This window comes from Pavona decussata, unplaced genomic scaffold, assembly GCF_977016875.1.
Source record: "Pavona decussata unplaced genomic scaffold, jaPavDecu1.1 SCAFFOLD_19, whole genome shotgun sequence".
NCBI classification, from domain to species: domain Eukaryota; kingdom Metazoa; phylum Cnidaria; class Anthozoa; order Scleractinia; family Agariciidae; genus Pavona; species Pavona decussata.
In genome coordinates this window covers 2,716,199-2,740,391 of record NW_028145442.1, presented here as the reverse complement: position 1 = coordinate 2,740,391, position 24,193 = coordinate 2,716,199, and the positions used below count along the sequence as shown (strand labels likewise).

At 40.5% G+C, this 24,193-nt stretch overlaps 3 protein-coding genes across 3 annotated transcripts; 2 read left to right on the top strand and 1 right to left on the bottom strand.

Moving 5' to 3' along the window:
• Positions 1 to 439: 439 nt before the first annotated feature.
• On the top strand, positions 440 to 6,767 carry LOC146487062 (Golgi-associated plant pathogenesis-related protein 1-like). The gene is made up of 6 exons (XM_085090180.1): positions 440 to 547; positions 2,703 to 2,784; positions 2,920 to 2,955; positions 4,102 to 4,317; positions 5,114 to 5,229; positions 5,460 to 6,767. The coding sequence occupies exons 2-6, from the start codon at positions 2,733 to 2,735 to the stop codon at positions 5,685 to 5,687; spliced, it is 648 nt and encodes a 215-aa protein (XP_084946306.1). The 5' UTR covers positions 440 to 547; positions 2,703 to 2,732; the 3' UTR covers positions 5,688 to 6,767.
• A 954-nt stretch (positions 6,768 to 7,721) lies between these two features.
• On the top strand, positions 7,722 to 23,715 carry LOC146487060 (uncharacterized). The gene is made up of 5 exons (XM_085091934.1): positions 7,722 to 7,937; positions 9,189 to 9,394; positions 22,342 to 22,409; positions 22,987 to 23,041; positions 23,592 to 23,715. The coding sequence occupies exons 1-4, from the start codon at positions 7,877 to 7,879 to the stop codon at positions 22,994 to 22,996; spliced, it is 345 nt and encodes a 114-aa protein (XP_084948060.1). The 5' UTR covers positions 7,722 to 7,876; the 3' UTR covers positions 22,997 to 23,041; positions 23,592 to 23,715.
• LOC146487061 (uncharacterized) lies at positions 10,848 to 19,044 on the bottom strand. The gene is made up of 2 exons (XM_085091799.1): positions 16,241 to 19,044; positions 10,848 to 15,672 (listed from the first exon to the last, which is right to left on the bottom strand). Exons 1-2 carry the CDS (start codon positions 18,956 to 18,958, stop codon positions 14,620 to 14,622), a joined length of 3,771 nt encoding a protein of 1,256 aa, XP_084947925.1. The 5' UTR covers positions 18,959 to 19,044; the 3' UTR covers positions 10,848 to 14,619.
• Positions 23,716 to 24,193: the final 478 nt, after the last annotated feature.

Genomic DNA, 24,193 nt, shown 5'->3' with positions numbered 1-24,193 from the left:
AAGCATCTACCATGAAGGGATCGGCGATTTTGCCTTTTCGAGACTTACCAATATCGATGCCGGATACTCTATCCCATCAATATCGATTCTCGTGAGCGGGTATCGGTTGCTTTCATATTTTTATATCTCACGTGACTCGATTCTCGGAAGAAGTTCCGAGTACATGCAACACTATATTTGACGAAACTGTTGTTTGTATAAAGCGTAATCCTTCAAAGACCCTGACTTTTTGGCCAGCTAGTCCACCACATTTCGACGGCATTCTCGACTAGTACTAGACCCTTCGATGAACTCACAATTTTGAGACATGCATGACTACCCCGCAATCTCGAGATCGAAATTAAATGGCAAATATCGTCGAATATCGTAGACGTATCGTATTGAGAATCAGTCCACCCTTATCAATGATTATTTGATGATCTAATTTTTGCATCCATAATCAACTAATCGTCGATTTGTGAAAAGGATTTACTTCATTGTGGTCAGCCAAAAATGGCATAAATTCTTCTGGAAGAATGTGGTTTCCGTACTTCGTAATTATATAGAGGTATGTCTGCTCCCAATTTTAACTCTCTTAGTCTTGGGCAGATTATTGCCGCTTTAAAGCTTCTCGTTTTCGGTTTCAACTAGCTTAGAGTTGAACGGATCGTTTCCTGAAATAAGGACTGAGAAAAATCTTTCTTTACTAAAAAGCAAAAGATAACGAATTTCTGGTTTAAAATAACCGTCGTAAGGTAAATTTTTCGAAATTTTACTCAGACTCCTAGAGGTAAAATAAATCCCAGTAGCTACACCATTTGAGTCCGTGGGTTCAACCCGGCTGGCATTAGTTGATTACAAAATCAAATCCACTGGAAGCTACTGAACAGTACTTTCCTTTGGCTCTGTTTGTCGCCAGATGTTTAGTAAAATAATATTTTGAATTTATTTTCAATTTTAATCGGGAGTGAGTGTCCTGGGACTGAAAGATCTACGTAAAAGCAAGACAAACTCTCATCAGGTGACCGAATTCATTAACGGGTTTTTGTGTTTACCCATCGAAGGTTATTAAATACTACCTTGAACTTTTCCTTAAGTTAATTTTTCTGTCGTATTTTTTTGTCAGAAGTAATAAATAGGAAAAAGAAATATTTCTTTTATCTTTTTTCCTTAATCTGAGAAATACAAGCGTTTCCCGACGCTCCGACAAGATTAATAAAATTAGTGAAGTAAAGATTTATTACTCTCATTGTTTCAACTGAACTTAGCTAATGCACTTGTCTCGGGTCACTGCTTTGTTTAATCCTAAATTTAGCCTTTGAAGTGTTTTTGGAATTTAATCATCGCGCTCAACTAAGATTAAGAACACAAACTCGGGTTTGCACCGAGAAAGTTATTTGCTTTAGTTTAGTTATTATAAAAATGCCGCCGGGAAATCATCCTATAGCTAAGTTGGTCAATAGCTTTTAAGCGTACCATACAATGCCGTATCATATCATAACTTTTACTTAGACACGATGCATTTAAAGTAATAGCTCCGTGGGTGTCGTGTTACAACTTAAGAAAAACACGATTCTGATTCTAATGCTAAAGTAATGCTAGCAATAACGGTAATACTTATAATACTTAGTATAAATCTACTAGTGTTCTATCACGAATGCCGTTCTCTGATTGGCTACGCTTCTCGCTATCTATTCTGTGATAGATAGTGAGTAGCGGTTTTCAACAAAATGGCGCCCGCTTCTTCACGTTTTCGAAGTGTCTGCGATGAGGAAATAGATAATTTACTTGTTTAGTTTTGAACGACTGGTAGATTTATACTAAAACAAGTAGATTATTCGCTCTCGATTTCTATGCGTGATAGTTGATTCGGGCTTTGCCCTCATCAACTATCACGCGATAGAAAGCTCGAGCTCATAATCTAATTGTTAATTATACAGTCTATATGAGCTTTCGGTACTGGGTAGCCTGTCTGGTTCCTTCGACGGATAAAAGTGATGTGTGTTTATGTTCACTTTTCACCAAACATGTTTCATCCGTCGATTGAAGGTAGCAGACAGGCTAGGGAAAGCTCATAATCCTTTTACAGATCATTTCAACCAGAGACCGCTTCTCTATATTTGTTAATAAGAATGTAGCCCTTCTTTCCAGTTCATTTTGAGGGGATACACGATTAATTCGGGGTTCGCTCGGCATGTGCGTTCTTCGAACTCTTTTACGTACTCTCCTGTGCTGTTAACATTTTGCCGATAATCTGGTGTTAAAGCCTTACTAATAATTAATTCTCCTTATTAGTAGACTTACAGCAGTAACTTTTTACTGTTAGAGCGTTTGCTTTGGTTTTGCTTTACTAGATTCTATGATTGGTTGGCAAAGTTCGCGCCACTTTCTCAACCAATCAACAACAAGACCAAAATCAATCGCGCTTGGTCGCACGCGTTTTCCCGCGCTTGACGCAGGTTACATGTATTTACTTCGAGTACTGATTGGCTTATTGTGCTGATTACGTCTGTTGTGATTGGCCATAGAAATTACTTTGGTTTTGGTTTTACAACACTATATAGTAAGCCCAGGGCTTATAAGCGGCAGGTTACCGTAAGTGTATAGCGGTGGACATTTACCAAGCGGCGAGCCGACGAGCTAGGTAAATATCTACCACTGACTATCGATTGGTTTGGTGTATACCAATATATTTTAACCGAGCTTTTGCGTGTTGTTAATAGCTGTCCTTGGCAAGACATAAAGACGAAGAGATGTTAAGGAAAAAATTGATGAATCTCTCTATTGCCCTTGCTATTCTGATGGGTGAGTAATTTCAGTTATTTAGCGCTGAACTTAAATAAGGTGAATAGAAACGGAATAACGAAGCAAATTCATGACAAAAGAACGTTTTCATCAATAGAATGTATGTTTATTTTGCTCTTCATTTTCTTCTCGCAGTTATTGGTAATGCTGGACTCAGTAGAACTGCTCCAGGTAAGTTTTTCAAGGGCTACTTATGACACTTTTGCTGAGCTCAAGTTTCCTTGTACATTCAAAGGAACAAGTTGCGTTTGATAAACCCTCTAAAAACATGGTGCTGGACTAGAAGTGATTCTATTTTAATAGTCAAATAGAGCGGTCTTCAATTGAGTGTCGAAAGTAATTTCATATTTCTTTGGTTTACTTTAATCTGGTACATGACTGGTTGGTGAAGTTCGTGCCATTTTCTCAACCAATGGGAATCCAAACCAAAGCCAATAGTGACTTGCTCGCACGCATTTTCCCGCGCTTGTCGCCGGTTACATGTATTTGCTTCTGATTGGTTCATTGCGCTGTTTGCATCTGTTGTGATCAGTCAGAGTAGTTTTTTTTGGCTTTTCGAAACTCAATCGAAAGCCGCTCTGTCCATCGAACTATTGTTCGTGAAATAAGTCGTTTTGTTCAGTGCATTGGTTGTCTTCAGTAAGTCGTTGGCAAGATGCAGGTAGTTGTTGTCAACGGTTCAGTGGTTTTGTCCTTGGTTAGAATACTTAGAATGAAAAACCTTGCCCTTTAGTGTAGGTAACGCATTTAGCAGAGTCCCAGTCGAACGCTGATATTTTGTTTGTAAATGGGCGCTCAACAATGTGATTATCGATATCGCTATTTCTAGACACCTTTTAAAAGTTTTCACAGCCAGTCAGTATGGTCATGACTTCCGCGGTCAGGTTGTCGAAGCGTACAGCAGACAATGACATCCTAAACAGTCCTTCTCGATCTCAGGATTTCACTCACTCGGAAAATCACAATTAAAAGTAACAGTAATTACAAATCTGAAGGGCGCATTTTCTCGACGATACAAAAGCGCTATTTACATAAAAATTTAATTGAAACGATAAATTATGACGCTCTACCCAGTTAAACAGAGGATGGTAAGCCTGTGTTATTGACCGATCGTATTGTTTTATTTTTGTTTTTGTTTGTTTGTTTGTTTGTTTTGTTGTTGTTATTTTTGGAAAAAGTTCAAACTACCCGTACCTTTCACGGTAGGAACGTTGTAACAAAACTCCCAAGCAAATTGACAGCACGTGGAGTAGCCAATATATAAGTTCCGTCTGTATCACTACAGTGACAAATATTAAACGTTTTCATGTTGACCAGGATTAAGTCCTCCCGCTGCAGCAGCAAATATACCACCTCAAGCACTGCAGGCTCATAACAAATACCGCGCTCTGCACCATTCTCCTGCACTGAACTGGTCAGAAGGCCTGGCTGCCCAGGCAGGCTCGATTGCTCAGAGTTTAGCAACACAATCTGCACTCGCTGGGAGGAAGGATTCTGCTTTGAACTTGGGCCAAAACCTGGCTAAGCTGGCAGGTTTGTACCGATAAATACTATGGTAAATGGCTAGTGCATAAATAAAGCAATGAATAGACCTCCGTACGAAAACTGGAAGTGGTGAAACAACTTTTGCTCTTTTAACTTTCTTTTCATTTTCTTTTTTTTCCTTTTTTTTCAGTTTACAGTTTCACCATACGACCATGTTTCTTACACAAACACGTTCGTTTGTTTCACGTTGTCAGCCTAAAGGCAAACGTTACGCATGTTTTCTAGCCGTCTGAAAATATTAACAGAAGAAATAATATTTGGCGAATCTAAGTAAAATTAAACAAAATAAAGATAACAATCAGGCGAAATAAAACGTATAATGTGTGACACATGTGCCAAGGGTGAGAAAACGTCTGACTTACCAATCTCGTACCCAGAGTCCTCAGGCTTTTTGGTCAGCGTGTGGGCGTCAGGAGAGACTCTGGGGAACTGGAATTTCATTACCGTAGGATTTCTGCGGTAAAACACTGGAAGCCGTTACAGGGTAGCCCTCGGGCAGCCAATCAAAAAATTTAAACAAAATTCCAGTCCCAGAGTAAATAATCTAAAAAAAGAGCAAGGCTGATTTCACGGTCGGAAAGGAAAATTTCCAATATTTCGAAAGGCACGGCCTTTCTTCTTCAGGGTATGTTTGAGACTGACCCTGTGGCAAGATACGTTAGGACTCTGGGTACGAGATTGGGGACGAGAATGCCAAAGCGAATACTTCATTACATTTGACAAACAAGCAGTCATTGCGTGTTTTCAATTTCCAACAAAAACGTCCATTTTCCATACATTTCAGGTTCTATGGCGTGTAGTGACGCAGGGGAAATAGCAACAAACTTATGGTACAGCCAAGCAAGAAACTACAGCTACTCCGATCCGAGACTGAACGCGGACACTGATACCTTCACTCAGGTTAGGACAACTTGTTGGTACGTTTCTGCAATTCTGTACCGACTGCGTTCAGTAAAACAACAGCGTAACACGACGGGACTTTTGTTCCCTTGGAGCACGGACATTCAGTTCTAAGCTCTATTTCCAATGGACCCTGATAACTAACTTAAAATACTTATATAGCACAACGGCAAGGTTCTTGTTTTTGGTACTGTTATGAACTGACATACGTTCTTTATTTTAAATCGAAGGTGATATGGAAAAACACAAAAGAGGTCGGGATAGGATGCGCTAAAGACCCGATAAGCCAAGCGGGACCCATGTACGTGGTGGCTCTTTATAAACCAGCGGGAAATGTCCCGAAATTATTACGTCAGAACGTGTTGGAGCCCGGTCCCCGAGGAGATGACCCGGATGTATACTCCACGTTGTTCAGACGACATTTCCAGGATGCTAAGAGCCTGGGACGTATTCAGTGAAAGCACAGCTGGAAACAAAGCAAGAAATTATCGAACTGTTAACGTTGTTCATTTTATCATAGCTTGCGGAGAGGAACAGGACTTTAAGCTTTTAGCCTCAAACACAGGATTTGGCGAGCAAACTCCTGGCCCGTTAGCTCTTATGTTTTGATTGTGCTATAACTGAACTGATAGCGGTTACACGGCATACGAAAGAGTTTTTTTTTTTCAGTAAAGAGAAAGCGGTGTAACTCGCTGAATAAAGTGAAAAGGATCTTTTCAGAAACGATCGAGTCCTGATTCACTGTTGGATTTTAAGATCGCACGAGAAGCCACTACTGCGAGTGAATTAGCAGGCGAATTTATCGACTGAATTTATCGTCCAGCCTTTTTCTGCTAGAAAATAAAGCCACACAGATGGTATCCATTAAAGATTAAAGGTGAAGATTCACGATGAATTCATCACTTATGTATGCACTACATGATATTAAACAAATTTAAGGTGGTGCAATAAGTCTATATACATAACGTATATAATGGCGTATAAGGACATCGATCTATAACGATCGAACGACTTTGTCGTGAATGCACAACGGTATACGCTTGATTTCTTATTATACTTGTGTATACGGATCCTAAAAGAAACATATGACATCGTGATATTTTCTTGGCATACCCTAACTTACACTGTTCCTTATACCGACTTTATGTATCATGCCCTTCTATTTTCCGTATACGACTTTGTAGACTGACTGTGTACAATGCCTGAGAAAGGGACCGTATATGGATAATTTCATGCAGTGGTAGTTGGGACCTAACACTTCTATACACCCTTGTCCGCGCGCTATAACTTTTCAAAACTCCAGTTTCGCCAGCAGTTTCTTTTTATGACTTGGGACTAATGCTTGCTGATCGAAGGTTTAGAAGCTTCCTTTTTTCGCAGTATTGTTTTGTTTTTACTTATTACGGTAAAACTGGATTTTCGTTGTTGTTGAGTATCGATTCTGCTGTGCAATTTTACTTCGTAGAGCTTCATATTAGAAACATTTTGATAGGCGCTCCTTTCCTGTATTTTAAATATAACAAGCCACCTATCTTGAAAGCGAGCTACATGCAATCAATAAGCGCCCAGACACCAGACACCCATAGAAAAACACGTACAATTCATTTCGTAGACTGAAAAGGAAAGATTTTGAAAGAGAATAGTAATTAAACATCACATATGTGGACCGGCAGGCTGAGAGATGTATTGTCGCAGTAAACTAGCTTAAGGCGGGGGTACACCTGAAAGCCGTTTTCACGCCGCTTAAAAATGATTCAATGGAACTGATCTCGTTCGCGTTTCAAGCAATGCAAAAACCAAGAGTAGTAAAATTTGGAGAAATAAGAAATAGTTAAGATTTGATGTAGTTTAAAAATTAGAATTTGAAGTTAAAAATTGATATATGGACACCCAAACAGTCCCCTACCAACCTGGTGTGCTCTTGGGTTGGGGCAACTGTCTGTTGGTTTTCCAAAAATAATTTCTTTCTTTTATCCCTTCTTTAAACCTCTTAAAATTCCATTCAAATTCACGTATACCCCCACCTTAAGTTACAGTCTAGCGAACAGCATCTGTTGCTGAGAATAAACTTTTAACTTTCATATTCACAGAAAATGTTTATTGCGGAACTTGTTTTTTCCTGTCATATCCAATCATTTATTTCAAACCCCTTGCCAAACAAAAACTATCCCAGGCGTTCATTTATCATAATAAACCGCCTGCCATTGGACCCGTGACAAACTTATTACAACAGTTATATCCAGCCGGGTGAAAAACGCAATTTAACAAGCTTTCTTGTTACCATTTAGGTGCAAATTTTAGTCCATCTTGAAATCCCAGAAATACTTCCGAATCACGTTTGTTTGCTCAAATCCCTCATTAAGGCGACCTTAATTTAATAACGCGAGAACGCGTACATGAGTAAAAGTGTTATAACTTTTCCAGTTTACATCCGGAGTGAAAAAAACAAAACACAATAGCATTTTTTATTGCACGAAGACAGTTTCCGGGCAGCTTACCCTATGATAAATTGAACAATAAAATACTAAATATACGAAGGAGTGTTTATTTGCGTCCATAACTCAGTGAAAAGGTCAACACCTTTTTGGCTTAAGCTGTTAACAGAGAAACTGATTGACTCCTGTCTCGGCAACTCAGGTGAAACAAGATGAATCTTTTTCTCGATGTTTTCATCGGTTTGTTCGCTGCTTTCTTATACCTACAAACAGGTAAGTCAGTAAACTTGTACAAGAAGCTTATGCAGAAGATAAATGTAAGCTAATAGAGCTGATTCTATTTGTTTAGCAAAGACCATAGGTTCTAAAATATGAAATCGCTGGAGTCACTATAATTTGTTCAGTTTGATCTGTTCGGTTCTTTAGTTTTTAAGTCGCAAACAATTTTAGGGAACAAATCTTTATCCCCCGAATTTGCGAGCTGCTGTCGGTTTTTCCGAAAACCCTAGCTAGCCTTTTTTCGTAACCGTAAGGAATAAATTTTCCCATTTCATGCTGTCACCCAAGATAATGTGAGTTTTTCTTGATAATGCAATGCAAATTTCAAAGGCGATTTAAGCGTTCCAAACAGATATTCATCGAAATGAACCGCTGGGGTGCCACTGTTGCTCTCTTGGGGTGTGGCAAAGCACATGCCGTTTTCATTAGCCGAAAATAAATTAAATGTAACTTGGGAGAATCTACATAGTCAAGGTCATTCCCACCCGGACAGGTGATTCTGGTAAAATATCTGTTGGAGTTAAACTAGAATTTTCTTGAGAGAAATTCCGTTTGAAATGCAAGGGAATGTTTGTGGATAAATTCTGGCTGGAAAAAAGATGCCGGTTTCGGAGTACCGGCGGCAAATAGTTTTAAAAGGTTTCAATATTCTTAATTTTTAAATTCGAGGGAAAAGCTTCATTTCCCTATAGTTAGTTTCAGTATTCTTAATTTTTAAATTCGAGGGAAAAGCTTCATTTCCCTATAATTTGTAACCACTTTAACGGTTAACTGAAGAACAAGAAAGAGGATGAGAGTGTCAAATATATCTTTAAAAGACAACAAGGGTGATTCTGATTGATTGATTGATTGATTGATTGATTGATTGATCGATCGATCGATCGATTGATTGATTGATTGATTGATTGATTGATTGATTGATTGCGAAACCAGAAAAAGGACATTTGTCCTAGTTTTAGTCTAAGTTCGATCTCTTTGAATCGGAGGGAAAGAATGAAAGAATCTGAAAATCCTTTTAAATGGCCCTAAAGAATTGCCAAAAGGTCTGGATAGCAGCAAGCAAGTTATAAGTTTAAGAAAACGACAACAGTTTTGACCTTCAGACGTGTTTCGACAGATCTTGTAAAGTACAAAGTTGAATTTATAGTAAGTACATAGAACTGCTATTAGTAAAAACTGTAACAGAATGATTAAATTCATGGTACAATGCTATCCAGTAGACGAAGAGTTTTATCTATTCCTCAGTGGAAGTCGAAGCTACTCGCAGAATTGTAATGAACCCGAACGAAGCTCGATCGTTTGCCCACAAAGAAGACGGAAAATTACGGAAACGTGGCTGGATGGGCGAGCTGATATCAAACAAGGATTTGAATGAAGAGTGCTACGTGGAAGCAGGAGGCTGTGTAACGGAAGAGGTTATGGAGTACTATGGAGACGATACCGACGGAGCTGTGAGTAAAACACTGCCTCCTAATAAAAACGTATTTTTGTACAGTTTATGACTATGCGGGAAAAGCAGATCTTAGTATGGGCTACTGGAATCCAGAAAGGAAATGGAGGGGTAGCGGGGCATTTTTTAGAGATAATTAAGCAACAATTATTCTGAAAAGAAGTAAAATACAAAGCAACGTATGGCGTTTTTTTTTTTTTTTTCAAATTGAAGCTTTATTATCTCTGAAAAATGCATGGTTACTCTCAATTTTCTTTTTAATTACCAAAAGCACTTGCTAAGTTCTGCTTTCTCCGTATAGTTTTGAACTGCGCAAAAATATCCCTGTATCAGTAGGCACCACCCATAGGAAACCCGAGTATCTCGCAACGCGCAGAACGTGTGCGCAGTAACAAAAATAGGCACCGTCCTTAAAATCAGGTGTCTAATTATCTTCATGTGAGTTAGGTACCTTGCTTCATTACATATTTCTATTATTTAACAATAATCTATTGTTGGAATAACACGTGAATCTGGCCCAGGGGCCCGTTTCTCGAAAGTCCCGGTAACTTATCTGGCCTGATAATGTTTTTTTGCCGATTACACAGTGATTACAGACATGGTACTTGGCCAATGTTTTCATAGAAGTATAAGATTTTAAAATTTAGTATTCAAAGCTAACAAAAATTGACTTCTGTTAAGAAACATTAATTACCAAAGACACTTATCGGGCCCGGTAAGTTACCGAGACTTTCGAGAAACGCCCCCCTGGAATCTAAAGTATCGCTTGGCTGTTGAGATCGACTACCAATGGTTTTTCAAGTCGAAACAAAACACAACCCTTGTAGCTTAACAGAAACACCTAGTTTCCGACTCTTTAGATCCGAAGTCGATATTCAGCTCATAGGAAGAAATTAACAATCACCATTTTTGTCTCTTTTCGCTTTGCTTGCTTTTCCTTTTATTTTCGATTGAAACAAAGTTGACATTTCCAGCCAGAACCCGTGGAGCTCCTGGACAAGACTTGTTGCCATGCCAACGTCCTTTCCCTCTTTCGGACAGAAATTAGGGACTGACTTAAGCAAAGACGACGGCGAAGGCAACGACAACGCCGCAAAACAAAAGGTTTAATGAGCAAAAACAATTGCTCTGCATGTTCGTGTTAAATTTTGGTACATTTCTTTGCCGTACACTGAAAAACAACAGCGTGAAATGACCAAATTCAAGGTTATGTGGAGTACGTGAGCATAAGGCCCAAATGTTTCCATTTTCTTTCTTAATTTGAACGCCGTTCCTACCAATTTTGTTCCTGGATTGTTCGGCCACAGTGTGCAATTTGTACAAGTTGGATTAATCGCGACGTCTTTGAAATAGCGTTGAGTTATATTTTCAAGTGACGTTTTCGTTGGCGTTGCCGTCGTCGCTGCTTAATTTCCCTTTTAAATTAAACAAGAGAGAAAACGCGAGGAAAGAGCTCGTATAACAATACACACTGATTTTATTTACTTCAACAACACAATTCCTATTCTCGACCAGTAAATTATTGGCCGCGTCAATACAGACCTAAACCGTCCCGTCCCTAAATGTCCCGCAACTCCCAAATAATAAAGAATCTCTGGGGACGAGCGAGATTAGACTTCTACCGCAGATTTTCTAGAATCTTAATTTTTTTTTTTATTCTAGTTTAGTGATCGTTTTTTTTTTTTTTATCAAAAATACAAAAAAGATTCCACATAATAATAACGTAACAGCGTAAACGCGCCTATTCTAACGGGACTCAACAGCAGCCGAATTGTCTCGAAATTTATTCATCTGCAAAGTTTAGAATTAATGACGAAGCGGTTTTCAATCAAGTGTCGCAGAACCAAAAGCAAAGTGATCACCCTAATCACACGCAAACAGTGCAATGAACCAATCACAACTCGAGGCAAATGTCAACCTCGTTCCCAGGGACCTCTCTCTTCCCTGGGAACAAGGTATAGCAAATGTATGCAAATAATACCAAGCGCGGGAAAATGCGAACGAGCAAGCCACGATTGGTTTTAGATTCACATGTAATTGGTTGCAAAAATGGCGCGAGCTTTTTAACCAATCACAAAGTGTATTACAGCAAAGCCAAAGTAAACACGGAAAACCTTTCGAGTGAAAACCGCTATATTCATTCTTGACCCCAGAGCCGCTCGGCTTTGACTACGTCATACGCCGTCGGTCATGCGCAAAAGGGAAGAGCTCTGGAGTTGAGAATGAGCTCTATTCAAATGTTCTTACTAGTTTCTACACTGCAGTGACGATAGCACTCTCTTTAGCTACAACAGACACTGTTGTTCAGTCAATAATCAATAAGGAAATGGGATTTTCTTACAGATGAAATACGAACTGTCACTACTGCAAATAGTTTTAGCTATTTTTTTTGCTTTAGTTCATAATTGTTTTACTCTTACACACTTTGTATTCTGAGATAATAGCATTATCTTGCTATTCTTTAATCCGAATCGAAATTTAGATCCTTCCTACCTACCTACCTAACTGCCCCCGGGGAAGGTTTGTGCTGCAAACAGAAATATCGGGTTAATTTGTTATTAATATATTTCAATTGTTCTAGCCATTTTGTTTATTTTTCGCCACATCCGCCGTTTAGGATCAGTCTGCCGTCTGTATTTTGCATTTGAATTAATTTGCTGTCCCCGGTCTACAACAGATCCGGCACCACTCATCGGTTTGTCACTGTGGTCTTGCAGATTTTAATTGTATTTTGAAATCTAAGATGGCTAGTAGAGAGTAAACGTTTGGCCTGAAATTTTAGTGACAATCTTAAAGATTGTAGAAAAACTTTCACACAGTGCAAAATTGAAGTGGGCCCTATTTAAAACTAAACAAACAAAACAGTACTTGATCAAAGCCGCCTACTTTTCCCGGAATTATACTTATAAAGAACATATAAACAATTGCCTTTCTCTGGAACGGAACTGGACAGAAGTAGCTTTGTTCCTTGACCATTAATATCATTAAGATAAATCTTTAATCTTAATGATAAACATATCTGTTACCTTTTAGTAGATTTTGAAGTTGTACCTTTATTGAATTTTGGCATTTCCCTTTACTTCTGTGTAAATTAAATTGTATGTTTATTCTTAAATGGATTTTAATAAACGGTAAATACACCTTTTGCTGTTCATTACGAGAAAATACGCATCCATTTGCGTAAAATGGCGACCAATTGCGCGAAGACACATTCATTAGCGCCAAACAACGAACATTTGCGCTTAACTCAGATTCAATAACGATTTTTGCATTTTTATCAACATTCAAAAACACTTTTGGGCATTCTTATGCGTCATTCGACATACAAAAGAGAAAAATATACTTTCATTTGCGCCAATATTCAAGTCATTAACACCATCTTGAAAGTCAATAGAGGTAATAGACAAACATTAACGTGTATAAACCATTTATTAACATTTTTATCACACTGTTTGAAATTCAATAGCATTCCTGGACGGCATTAGTGTAGATAAGACAAATATTAATGCGCTTGTACAAATAATTGAGCGTTCTTTAGATTCAATATACAAAAATCGATTTTCAATTGAACAATACCTAATTTACAAGACTTTTGCATTGACAGTGGGATGTACACGAAATTTTCTGATGCTTTTATCCCATTCTGCACTTGACGAAGGTTACGTAACCTGTTTGTCAAGTGCAGAATGGGATAAAAGCATCAGAAAATTTTGTACAGTTCATTCACTTCGTAAGGGTTTCCTGACCTCTGGCAAAATGCCACGAAGCTTAAAGTGCGCAATGGTACCGCTTCGTGCAGACCTATCTGCCAAGATGTTTGAATAGAGAGCTTATTAAAGGGTAAACTAAAATTGAGAACAAAATAATGTTTTGAAATTGTACTGTTCAATTGAAAATCGATTTTTGTATATTGAATCTAAAGAACGCTCAATTGTTTGTACAAGCGCATTAATATTTGTCTTATCCACACTAATGCCGTCCAGGAATGCTATTGAATTTCAAACAGTGTGATAAAAATGTTAATAAATGGTTTATACACGTTAATGTTTGTCTATTACCTCTATTGACTTTCAAGATGGTGTTAATGACTTGAATATTGGCGCAAATGAAAGTATATTTTTCTCTTTTGTATGTCGAATGACGCATAAGAATGCCCAAAAGTGTTTTTGAATGTTGATAAAAATGCAAAAATCGTTATTGAATCTGAGTTAAGCGCAAATGTTCGTTGTTTGGCGCTAATGAATGTGTCTTCGCGCAATTGGTCGCCATTTTACGCAAATGGATGCGTATTTTCTCGTAATGAACAGCAAAAGGTGTAATTGCCTTTGTCTTCGGATAGCCATGATCAAAATGGATTGCGACTTTAAGAAAAAAACAGGCCAACTTTTTAGAGTTATTTATTTTTGTTTTGGAAAAAATTATGGATTGTTCTCCCCTTGAAAAGATCACGTAACATCTTCCCTTGGTGCTCTTCAACCATTTCGTAACGAATAAAAGGTGATTAATTGTATTTCAGCTAAGTTTTGAACCAAAAATGTAACGATCCACACGACCAGAAGCCCATGACTGAGAGCCTCTATCTGTATTAATTCCTTGAGTAAACCTTTTCCCATGTAGATTTAATTTTAGAAATGCTTTTCCCGCGACAAGGTATGACGTATGACAATTTATCTATCATTGCTGTTCTTTGATTGGGTATTTGAACTATGGACGCTCCAAAGGTCCCCTGCGGAGACCCGTTCTGAAAATAAATCTACTGTGAAAGGATTGACTCCAAGGATTAGTGTAAGAGATAGAGGCTCCGGCTCTTGGGCTCCTGACAGTAACTGACACGACGTAGCCCCTAACGTTAACCCGATTTTGTAATGGAGTTGAACTCGGCATAAAGCGACTTGGTAACTACACCCCATTGACGGGAAGATGGTACATCACAGGATACCCAAAATGAAGTACAATGGTGCGTAGCTACTAACCTTCAGCAGTTTCACAGGCTCTGCAACAAATTGTTAGGTTTAACAGGGCCATCAGCATGTTGTCATTTATGCAGTCTACTGGGTGGAGAGACACATTATCTAGAGAAGCTTCATTGTCAAGAAAGCACCGGTATGCAGAAACTGAGATATCTTCCTATCGAAAATCCGGGTAAATCCTATGCGCTAATAACCACTACAAGGATGTACCTCTTTCGAATGAGAGAAGCCGCTAAAATGAGCATAGCCGTTACTGTCAATCAAATTCGTCAGAAGAACGGTTTTTGATATTCAAAGTCCCTGATACGGCCACATAAGTCACAGTGTCACTTATGGGAGGGAGTTCCTCTTCTCTGTTGTAGTCACAGCACTCGGTCCAGCAACGCTCTTTGTATTTTCGGCACACGTACAAGGCTAGTACAAGAAGCGGGACATAAGCCAAGACTTGGACAAGTACCGAGAAAGCCTCCTTGCTGCGCGCTTGTATATTATCGTTTTGAATTGCGGTACTCAGGACCGCCATCACTGAAAGATTGAGAAGAAGAAACGCATCTGACTTGTTAACCCAATCGTAACTTGGCTGTTCTTCTTTCACGTTTTGTGCTCGCTTGTAGGGTCTCAGGTATGAAAAGATCAGCAGGATCATAAGACAGGCAACCTCTAATAGGGATCTTTTGACGGGACCAGAAGGAACGTATGTGGCGATCACGAGCAAGACCAGACGACACACAAAATAAAAAGCGGCGAAGGATCGGTGCTGGTCTTTGAAGCAGCTCTGTAACACGTCGAAGATGGGTTTCAGTCGGTTCAGGTTGAAAACCGGCTGAAGTTTCCGTGTAAAAAATGGACGAAACATCAGAACGAGTGGAAATGGTACCACAAAAAACACGATAAACAGCAGTGCGATGCTTCCGTAGACAGCGTGTTTGCCGCTCAAGAACTCCGTACTTCCGCTTAGGTACAGCACCGTCTTCCCACCAACTACTGCAGGGTGCAGAATCCACAAGCACTCGGAAGTGATTTCAGTGTAGCAGAGGACAGTGATGGTGCACATGGCGCGGAAAGGAGCCTTTACATGCCTACTGAAGCAACAGTTTGGATACCTCACCACTAGTTTGGACAAGACAATGACGAAGAGTAGAATGATAACAGGGACGCAGAGATGTAGAAAGAGCTTGTCTGCATAATCCATTTGCGTCCAGTAACAGAGATGTCTCCCAACGTACAGGCGGAAATTAAACAGCTTGAGGATAAATAGCATGAAGGGATCCCTGAAACTGAACTGATCCCCAACGACTTGAAACATCACCTGGCAAACGCCAAAACAAAACAAAAAAACCGGTTGAGACTTGATACTTATCTTCAGTTTTTGTAGTATGAATCGATAAGGATGGCGGACTTTTTTTATGTAGTTTGTATATTGGCACCCCTAGTCACTTCATACTACAGAATTGTAATAGTTTAAACTTGAAGGGGCGTGCCTCGCATGAGCCTTCGTTTCCCGTTCACATATACCTTCTTGGGTTCATAACTTTTTCTGTTTTATCGAATATCCGGCTGTGAATTGTGCTGCAATACGTATTTTGTGTGAAATCTCATTTATAGTTGTACCCAATAAAGTTATATAAAAAAAACTGGTACCTAGACAGTGACAGATCCAGACCTTCTGGTACGGTGGGGGTGGGAGAAGTGGGGGGCCGCTTTTCAACGCTTGACTAACTTCTCTTCTTGAAACAAAATATCTCGGCGGCGCGGCCCTATTGGGCTTGGTTTGGTCTAAAAACTAACGGGATCGGGCCTGAATCCCACAATGCTAGATCATTGAATTCCGGTTGGACTGGACATGTATTGCACACAATCTGGGCTTTGGCACTAACCTGATAAGAGTAAAGGCAAGCGTTCAGACTCCCTGTAAAGGCGTCAATGTCAAACACCATGGTAAGCATCACAAGTCCAAAGATTACAGCCAGCCATATCGGTACCCAGATAAGGTATCTGTATTTGCGGCACTTAAAACAGGCAGTGTCGCCAATAACCACGCTGAAACCAGGCTTGCATTTTCCACACAAGATGCTCCCGGGGTCCCTATTGCCGGCGCACATCTTATCAGCGATATAAGTACATTCATCACTTGCAGCTACCGGGTCCTGACTCTTAGGACAGTTGCAGAAGTTAGGTGGACAGGGATGGGTCGTAAAGGCTTTGTTTACCATCCCAGCCCAGAAGCCAACCTTTAGAAAAACGGTTTTTCCATTTCTGTCGCATCTTGAGACACCCTCAAGTTGATCTTGACAAACGCAGCTTCCATTTCTGAGATGGAACCCGGGATTGCACTGTTTGAGGCCGGAAGCGACGTGGACTTTCCTCTGAAGAACCTGTCGTCCAACGTGTTGGAGAACCACCGAGAATTTCCTGCGTACTTCACCTCCAAGTCTTAGGCGTGAAACGTGACCATCTGCGAGAAACAACGAAGAAGATGTATGCAAACGAACTGCGGAAGAATTCTCCACCAAGACATTTACAACCCCAGAGACTGAATTGTTTTTCTCGTCCAGGAGCTTAACCGTTGGATTAAACAGCTGGCTTGGTGAGACATCCCAGTCACCTCGCTCGTAGCTGATACTGACTGGTTCAGTGGCAATTTCGCTTCTTGTGTGGTTAAATTGTAAGCCACCGGTCGTATTGACTACCCCTAAGGTCGTGATATATTTGATGAACTTCCAGTGCAGTACGGAATTTTTCACACGTGTCTCTCCTACCGTGCGGCACCTCTGGAGAGTGGTGGCGAACACGGAGTGCCCAGACGAATCTTTGGGTGCTTGGTTATCTTGGAAGATGACCTGCGTGTTCCAATCGTTGAAGTCCGTCCCAGTATCTTCGTAGGTGAAGAAGCAGTTTTTAGGATCCTTTCCAGTGACGTTGTAACTAACCTGCGGCGACCCGTGAGATTGAATAAACATTGCTCCACCTTTATCAACACACGAGTTGTCCTTGAACAAAAGTGTGGAATTTTTCATGAGTGCAATTTTCGAATGTCCATACATTGCAACGGCTCCTCCACGAAATCCTTTGTTGTTGACAAATTCAGCATGGTCGTGAAGTTCTAAAGTGGCCCCATCAAGCGCGAGTGCTGTGAAATCATTGTCAGCAATGACTGATCGTCCTCGGAAAACAATCGATACGCCAACACTGTAGATTGTGCCTTCTCCGATCCGAACGTTGGGTTCTTCTATGAGCACGCGGTTGTGCTTCACTTCGCATTGCTTGAATTCAGCATGGAATGGAACTTCGGGTCCAATGTAATCCTCATTTTGATTGAAAAGGAATGTACCAATCGCTGCACCCACGGTTGCCACGTTATTAAGCCAGTGACAGGAATGAAAACTGAAAATACTACGAGAGTTGAACTCATGTTTGCAGTTGCAGAAAATTGATGTGCCATAGAGAGAGACACCTCCACCCCACCTCCCCGAGTTATTTATGAACACTGTCTTCATAAAACGCACCTCGTTCTTTGGAAGAGAGGCACCACGCGCTAACATGTTGCCTACCCGAGCTCCACCACCCGCTGAATATCCAGAGTTGCGTTCAAACAAACTGTCCTTCACCAGGAGGACGTTTCTGCTGGTATAATCGGCAAATTCAACCTGCAGTCCCCCGCCCCACCGGGCCATGTTGTCCGAGAACGTACAATTAGTAATGAGGACGGTGGAATTGCTCGCATCACCGACGAAAAACAGTCCAAGCCCTCCTCCTCGAGTAAATGGACGATCGAAGGTTTCCTGGAAATCATGCGAGGAGACTGCTGATGTACTAGAAAGTTGATTTCTGAGAAAGCTGCAGTTTGTGAAGGAGTAATTGTTACCATGAATGTATTTCTCGTGTTCGACTTGCGTGACATTCATAAAACTTGTAGGTCGGTAACGAGTGTACTTGTTTAAACTTATGAATACACCCCCTCCAGAAACCAGTGAAACGACTTTTTTCTGTTTTACGTTTCCTGTAGCATTAACGTCTGCTGAATTGTTCTCAAAGCGGCAATTTGTAACTTCCAACACACCTCCGACCTCGTAAAGATGAGCCGCTCGGCCAACTGATCCTGAAATTTCGACGTTTCGTATCCTGACATTTTTGCAGTAGTCAAACTTAATCGCTGTCTTGTATTTCAAAACCGTAGCGTTTTGAAGAAGGACAGCGTAATCTTGCCAGGCTCCACATCTGAAAAGTTTAAGACCTCGAAGAGTAATGTTTTGACTGAAAAAGAACGCAAAGCCTGCATCGTTCTCACAGGTTACTTCCACCGCATCGCTCCCACCTTCTTGGCTTTCGCCTACTATAGTGAAATCTTCCACATTCTCGAAAATTAGACTTCTATTAAGATTGTACTTTCCTTTTCCGAGAGATAACAGAGTGGAGTTAAAGCCGGAAGACGAATGTAAGTCATAAACGTAATCGAGCGTTCGACATGGTTCATTTCGCTCCCCACACGTTCGCGTGTCGCTTCCATTCGTGGAAATAAACAATGTAGACTTCCATGCACCGTCCGAGTGATGCCAAATCAATAAAAACGGGAGAAAATGAAGTAAATGTCTCATTGTTGAAGGTGCAATTTACACACTGTCGTCTCATCAGCGTGTTTAGATTTCTGAGCTGCGATTCCAATGAGATTGCTTTTCATTCCCTGTGGACAGGTTTCTCAGAAATTGCGTGACGTCAAATTTAAATATTAAAATATTTACATGCACGTGCACATGCCTTCACGCGTCCTCCAGGCTTACACCATGCCACACCGTTACAAAGTAGAATTGCATGAAAACTAAGACAAAATGAAAGAAATTAGGAGGTAAAGTATATTTCTGACGCCATGGAATCATATCGGGAAACTAAATTATTTTAGTTGCACGTTGAGGTTTGAGGGTGAGACAGGAAGCGGGGGAGAGGGTCTGAGTAAACGGAAAACGGAATTTTTTGAGACGTGAATTAAAAAAAAGGTGTTGGCAAATTTAAATGCACACTGTTCGCAAGAGTAGGGGACGTAGTTCCCGGTGTTGTGTTGTCAGAAAATGCTTAACGAAAAAGCCACAAGAAACACTGTTTGGGTTGCATTGGGGTTAACTTTTCTTTTCCCCGGATGGTCAGTATTAGGAAAGCATATTCCTGTTTCAAAAACCGATACCTTTCACTGAAAAAAAAATGGTCATTTTGGTGGAGTTGTTTCTGTTTAAAAACTCGCCAGTTCGAGGAAATAACTACTTCCTGTCTTTCTAAAAAGTTACCGAATTTGTTTTTGTTTATATACGGATAAAAATGGTGGTGGACACGCGGAAGTCACATGGTTTAGTGGTTAGCGCGTATGAAGGTCGGTGGCTCAAGACATTCAAGCCAGCTGTCGCGTTATTTCCTTTCACAATAAACCCACCCCCATGTTTGTCTCCTCACCCAGGTTTATAAATATAATGGGAACCGGAGACATACTGCATGGGCTAATTGTCAGATCAGCCCTGCAATCAGTTTGGTTTCAATATTTACACGTAAAGTGACGTCTGGCACGTGCATTTCTACTACAAGAGATCCGGCAACGAAAAGTATTCACAACAGTTTATTTGCGCATCGTGTGTGGTCCCCTGCATTCAAAACTTTTGAAATAGTTGCTTCATGCTAAAGAACTGCCCGGTTAACCTCCAGCCGCGTGGGTGGTCTGCATGCGATATTTCACAATTATTTCGCGAGCGTCAGTTTAGCATAGCCAGCATCGTGCTGGCTATGCTAATCATCCAATACCTAAACACGCACGAGTGAAATAAGTATTTTATTCAAAACACCCGAGAAATATTGCTAGATCTTGGGGATTTCATTTTGCAAGAAATCCCAGAAGACGATTTAATGGCTGCTAATTCTCGGGGATGGTATAATGATCCATCGACTGATGTTCCATGGTCGCTAAGCCAATCAAACCTCTGGAATACCATTATCTATTGATCCACACTCTTTACCGTATTAAAAAAAGTTAAACTTCCAGAGCAACCCTCCTACCTCTGAAAATGTTTGTCCATATAAACAGGCCGCGCAATCTGACAACTTTCCAGAAACCGTTTTCCTGTTGTTACGCAATTGATCATCTTGAAAACGGAGGTGCCCTGGGGACGAGTTTGCATGAGTTTTCTTGGGACAGTTGTCAGGAAAGCGACTACCCAGTTATTGTTGTATTTTTGTGACTGACAAGCCATAAAAAATATGGCATCTTATTTCCCCGAGCAGTAGTTTAGGTTAAACGAAAGATTAGGATCACGTGATGTGCCAAAAGGTTTACAGCTTCGTTCCCAGTGTCTTCGCAGAATTCAAAATGGCGGATCACAAAAAAAAAATCAACCTCAATATATAGCAAACCATCGGCATCCTCACTGCCAAAACACCACTGACTGCCTTAGCGGAGTCAAGTGGGAGGCAAAATTTAGCCTAGGCAGGAGGTTGCAAGACAGTGAGGAAGGAAAGTAAAACGTCGCCGAAGGGAGGAGGGTGGGTAAAAATATACTAAATATTAACGGCAGACTGATCCCAACGGCAGAGGTGACGAGCTTGAGAGAACAAACAACAAAAGCTAGAATAACTGAAATGTATTTGTTTTTTTTAAAAAAACAAATTTTTTTGCCCGATATTTCGGTTTGCAATACAAACCTTCCTTGGGGGCTGAACCAAAAAGAAAAGTGAGAAACACGAAAGGATCGTTACAAAGAAGATTTAAAATATAAAATGCGTGACAATGATTGGCTGTTTAGGACTAAGTTACAAGTGTGAGACATGTCATTGGCGTGTTTCGTCACGTCTAATTATTCCAAGAGGGTGCAATGTTTTAGCTTTGTTGGCCACTCAATCAACGACGTCCAACTAATCCCGCTTGAACTTATACGCAGCAAACGTGACTCAGTTAGAAAGGCTCGTGAAGCTCATTTAATCAACAAAGCTAAAACATTGCACCCTCTTGGAATAAATAGACGTGACGAAACACGCCAATGACATGTCTCACACTTGTAACTTAGTCCTAAACAGCCAATCATTGTCACGCATTTTATATTTTAAATCTTCTTTGTAACGATCCTTTTGTGTTTCTCACTTTTCTTTTTCGTTCAGCCCCCGAGGAAGGTTTGTATTGCAAACCGTATTATCGGGCAAAAAAATTTGTTTTTTAAAAAAAACAAATACATTTCAGTTATTCTAGCTTTTGTTGTTTGTTCTCTCAAGCTCGTCACCTCCGCCGTTGGGATCAGTCTGCCGTTAATATTTTGTATTTGAGATAATTTGCTGATCCAGGTCTACAAGTGATCCGGCACCACTCATTGGTTTGTCGCTGTGGAATTGCAGATTTTATTGTAAAAATATACTACCAGCCAAGGCAGAGCGCGTAACTTGGCAAAAGACGCAAAAAGAACCAGAATAATTTACTTAAATAGGCAACCGGGATCCCTAGAGGGCCGTACGGTAATGAACTATTCACAGAGGGTGTTTTAGACAGGTAAACAAAAATTCCGCACGGCTGATTTCGTTAGTATTTTAGCAGTGGGAATAGTGAGTGTTGATTTGTCCTGTTACCCAATTTGGATGGCGTAAAGGTCACATGATCTGCCATTTTCCAGGATCTTCTGTCGCCCCCATTTTGAAAATTTTGAGCATGTGACGTGATTAACCGCAGAGACTCTACGCTAGTTCTGTACGCTACGCGCTCTGCCTTGGCTGGTAGTATATTTTTACCCACCCTCCTCCCTTCGGCGACGTTTTACTTGCCTTTTGAATGCAGCGGACCACATAACCCAAAAATAAACTTTTCTGAATACTTTTTGCTGGCGGATCTTTTGTAGCGGAGATGCACGTGCCAGATGTGTAAATAAACCAAACTGATTGCAAAGCTGACACTGTGGCAAGAAGCAATCAATTATGTACTGGACTTAATTAATTATAAGCGAGTGCTGTTTCCTTCTTTCAGATGCAGTACTGGAACAAGTACGAATGCAGTAAAAACCCGGACTCTTGCTCTGATCCGTCAATCTCCGTGTAAGTTAAAATCTGTCCAGACAGAAAATTTAACTATGGGCCCCTGATTAGCTCTAAGAGTCAAAGTACAATTGAACATCATTTCATGAGCATTCGTTCAGTACTTGTTTTTCACTCGAAATCAACATTTGGTTTTATCGACTAAGTTGACAAGCAAGGCAATTTGGCCACCATAAAGAGATTCGAGAGCTAAATTGCTCACCACATGATTTGTTTCCCACCCCATCACCCAAGGTAGGAAATGAAAAAATCCTTGTTACAACCCCCTCTCCACCCCCTCCCCCACCCCCATCCACTCATACCTGTAAATCAACTGAAATAGAACTGATCTACAGCAAGAGAGCCACAAAAATTCCATGGTGATGGAGGGGAGGGGAGGAGTTGTTAAGTCGCTTGAGTTGGGGGGAGGGGGTGACTTTAAATATGCAAACGTATTTCACTGCGGATCTTAGTTTCAACACCGGAAGTCATTGTTGACCGTCAAGACCCAAGTGATCTCCAAACATAGCGTGCCCAATCAAAAGATTAGAACTTAGCCAGAGATAGTTTATTAATAACCTTGCACCATATTTTGCAGCTTGCGGTAAGCAAGAAGACATGCCATTAGTTCGGATTAATGGAAAGTAGCTTGGGTGAGTAATTGAGTGAGATCGATTGTCACTTAACAATTCTAAGGAACTCGCAATTGCCACGATGTTTTTCCACCTTTGGACCGGTCACGTGTCTTAATGCGTTTGATTTAAGGTTCGTGGTCGATTAAATTATTTGCATTTTTCCTCGGCTTGGTATCCGTTACGATTTTTCCTATAACTTGCAACGGTTCTATGGGAACGTTTTCCCGCTCTTGGAGCGATTAGTACCCCCTCCTGTTCGCCTTTTACACTTTTCCCTTTCTTACCAATAGTCTTAGCCAGCTGAACGGCTGGCCTTATCTCGTACCCAGATCTCACTGCAGGTTTGGAAATGTGACCGTGGGAGATCTGGGTACGAGATTACGGCTGGCCATTCTTTCATTGTGATAAAACTCTTTTAAGGGATGGTTTTGCTAATCGGGCCGGCCATTTAGCTGAGTTGGCTTGCCTTGGTTTCGGACCGAGATAAGTGTTAATACACAGGTCTTTTCAGTCCATTTTAATTTCACTTATCCACATTTGTTTGTTCTTTCCTTCCTTTGTCTTTCAGAACGCAAGCATTGCTACAAAGACTGAAGAATATTTGATTGCCACGCTGAAATACATATTGTAAACGTAAAAGTAGACAGCAAAAACTTAAATAAAAACGTCCGTTTTTATCTTGACAAATAAAAGGCGTGTGAAGAGTTTTGCATCTTCCAAGACACAGGGAACCCAACGAGAACATTTGAACAGAATACTTAAATTAGAAAGTGAAGATAGAAGGAAGAGCTGGGCTTGACCTTTCTCACTCTCGATGTTAAATAAGTGTTACTCTGGCTACTCTGGTCAAACCTTTTTTAAAATAGATGAAAGAACAGTACAGTTATGTACGCACTTTAAACAGCTGCTATAAGAAAGTACGAAAAAAATTCAGGGCTTGAAAGGGATTCCAACTTAAAGCCCCTGTGATAACCTAGAGTGCTCTAACAACTCGGCTATCAAACCATCCGGGAGTAATAAAGTTCGTAATATACCCGTGGTAGATCGAATTTCAAATTTGCATCGTCATTAGCGGATTACCTCCGCTTCTCTCCTCCCTTCCCCTCCCCCACTCCTCTCCCCGACAGCAATTTTGTTATCTCTTTCTTTGTGGCTCTTTGTACACCTTGG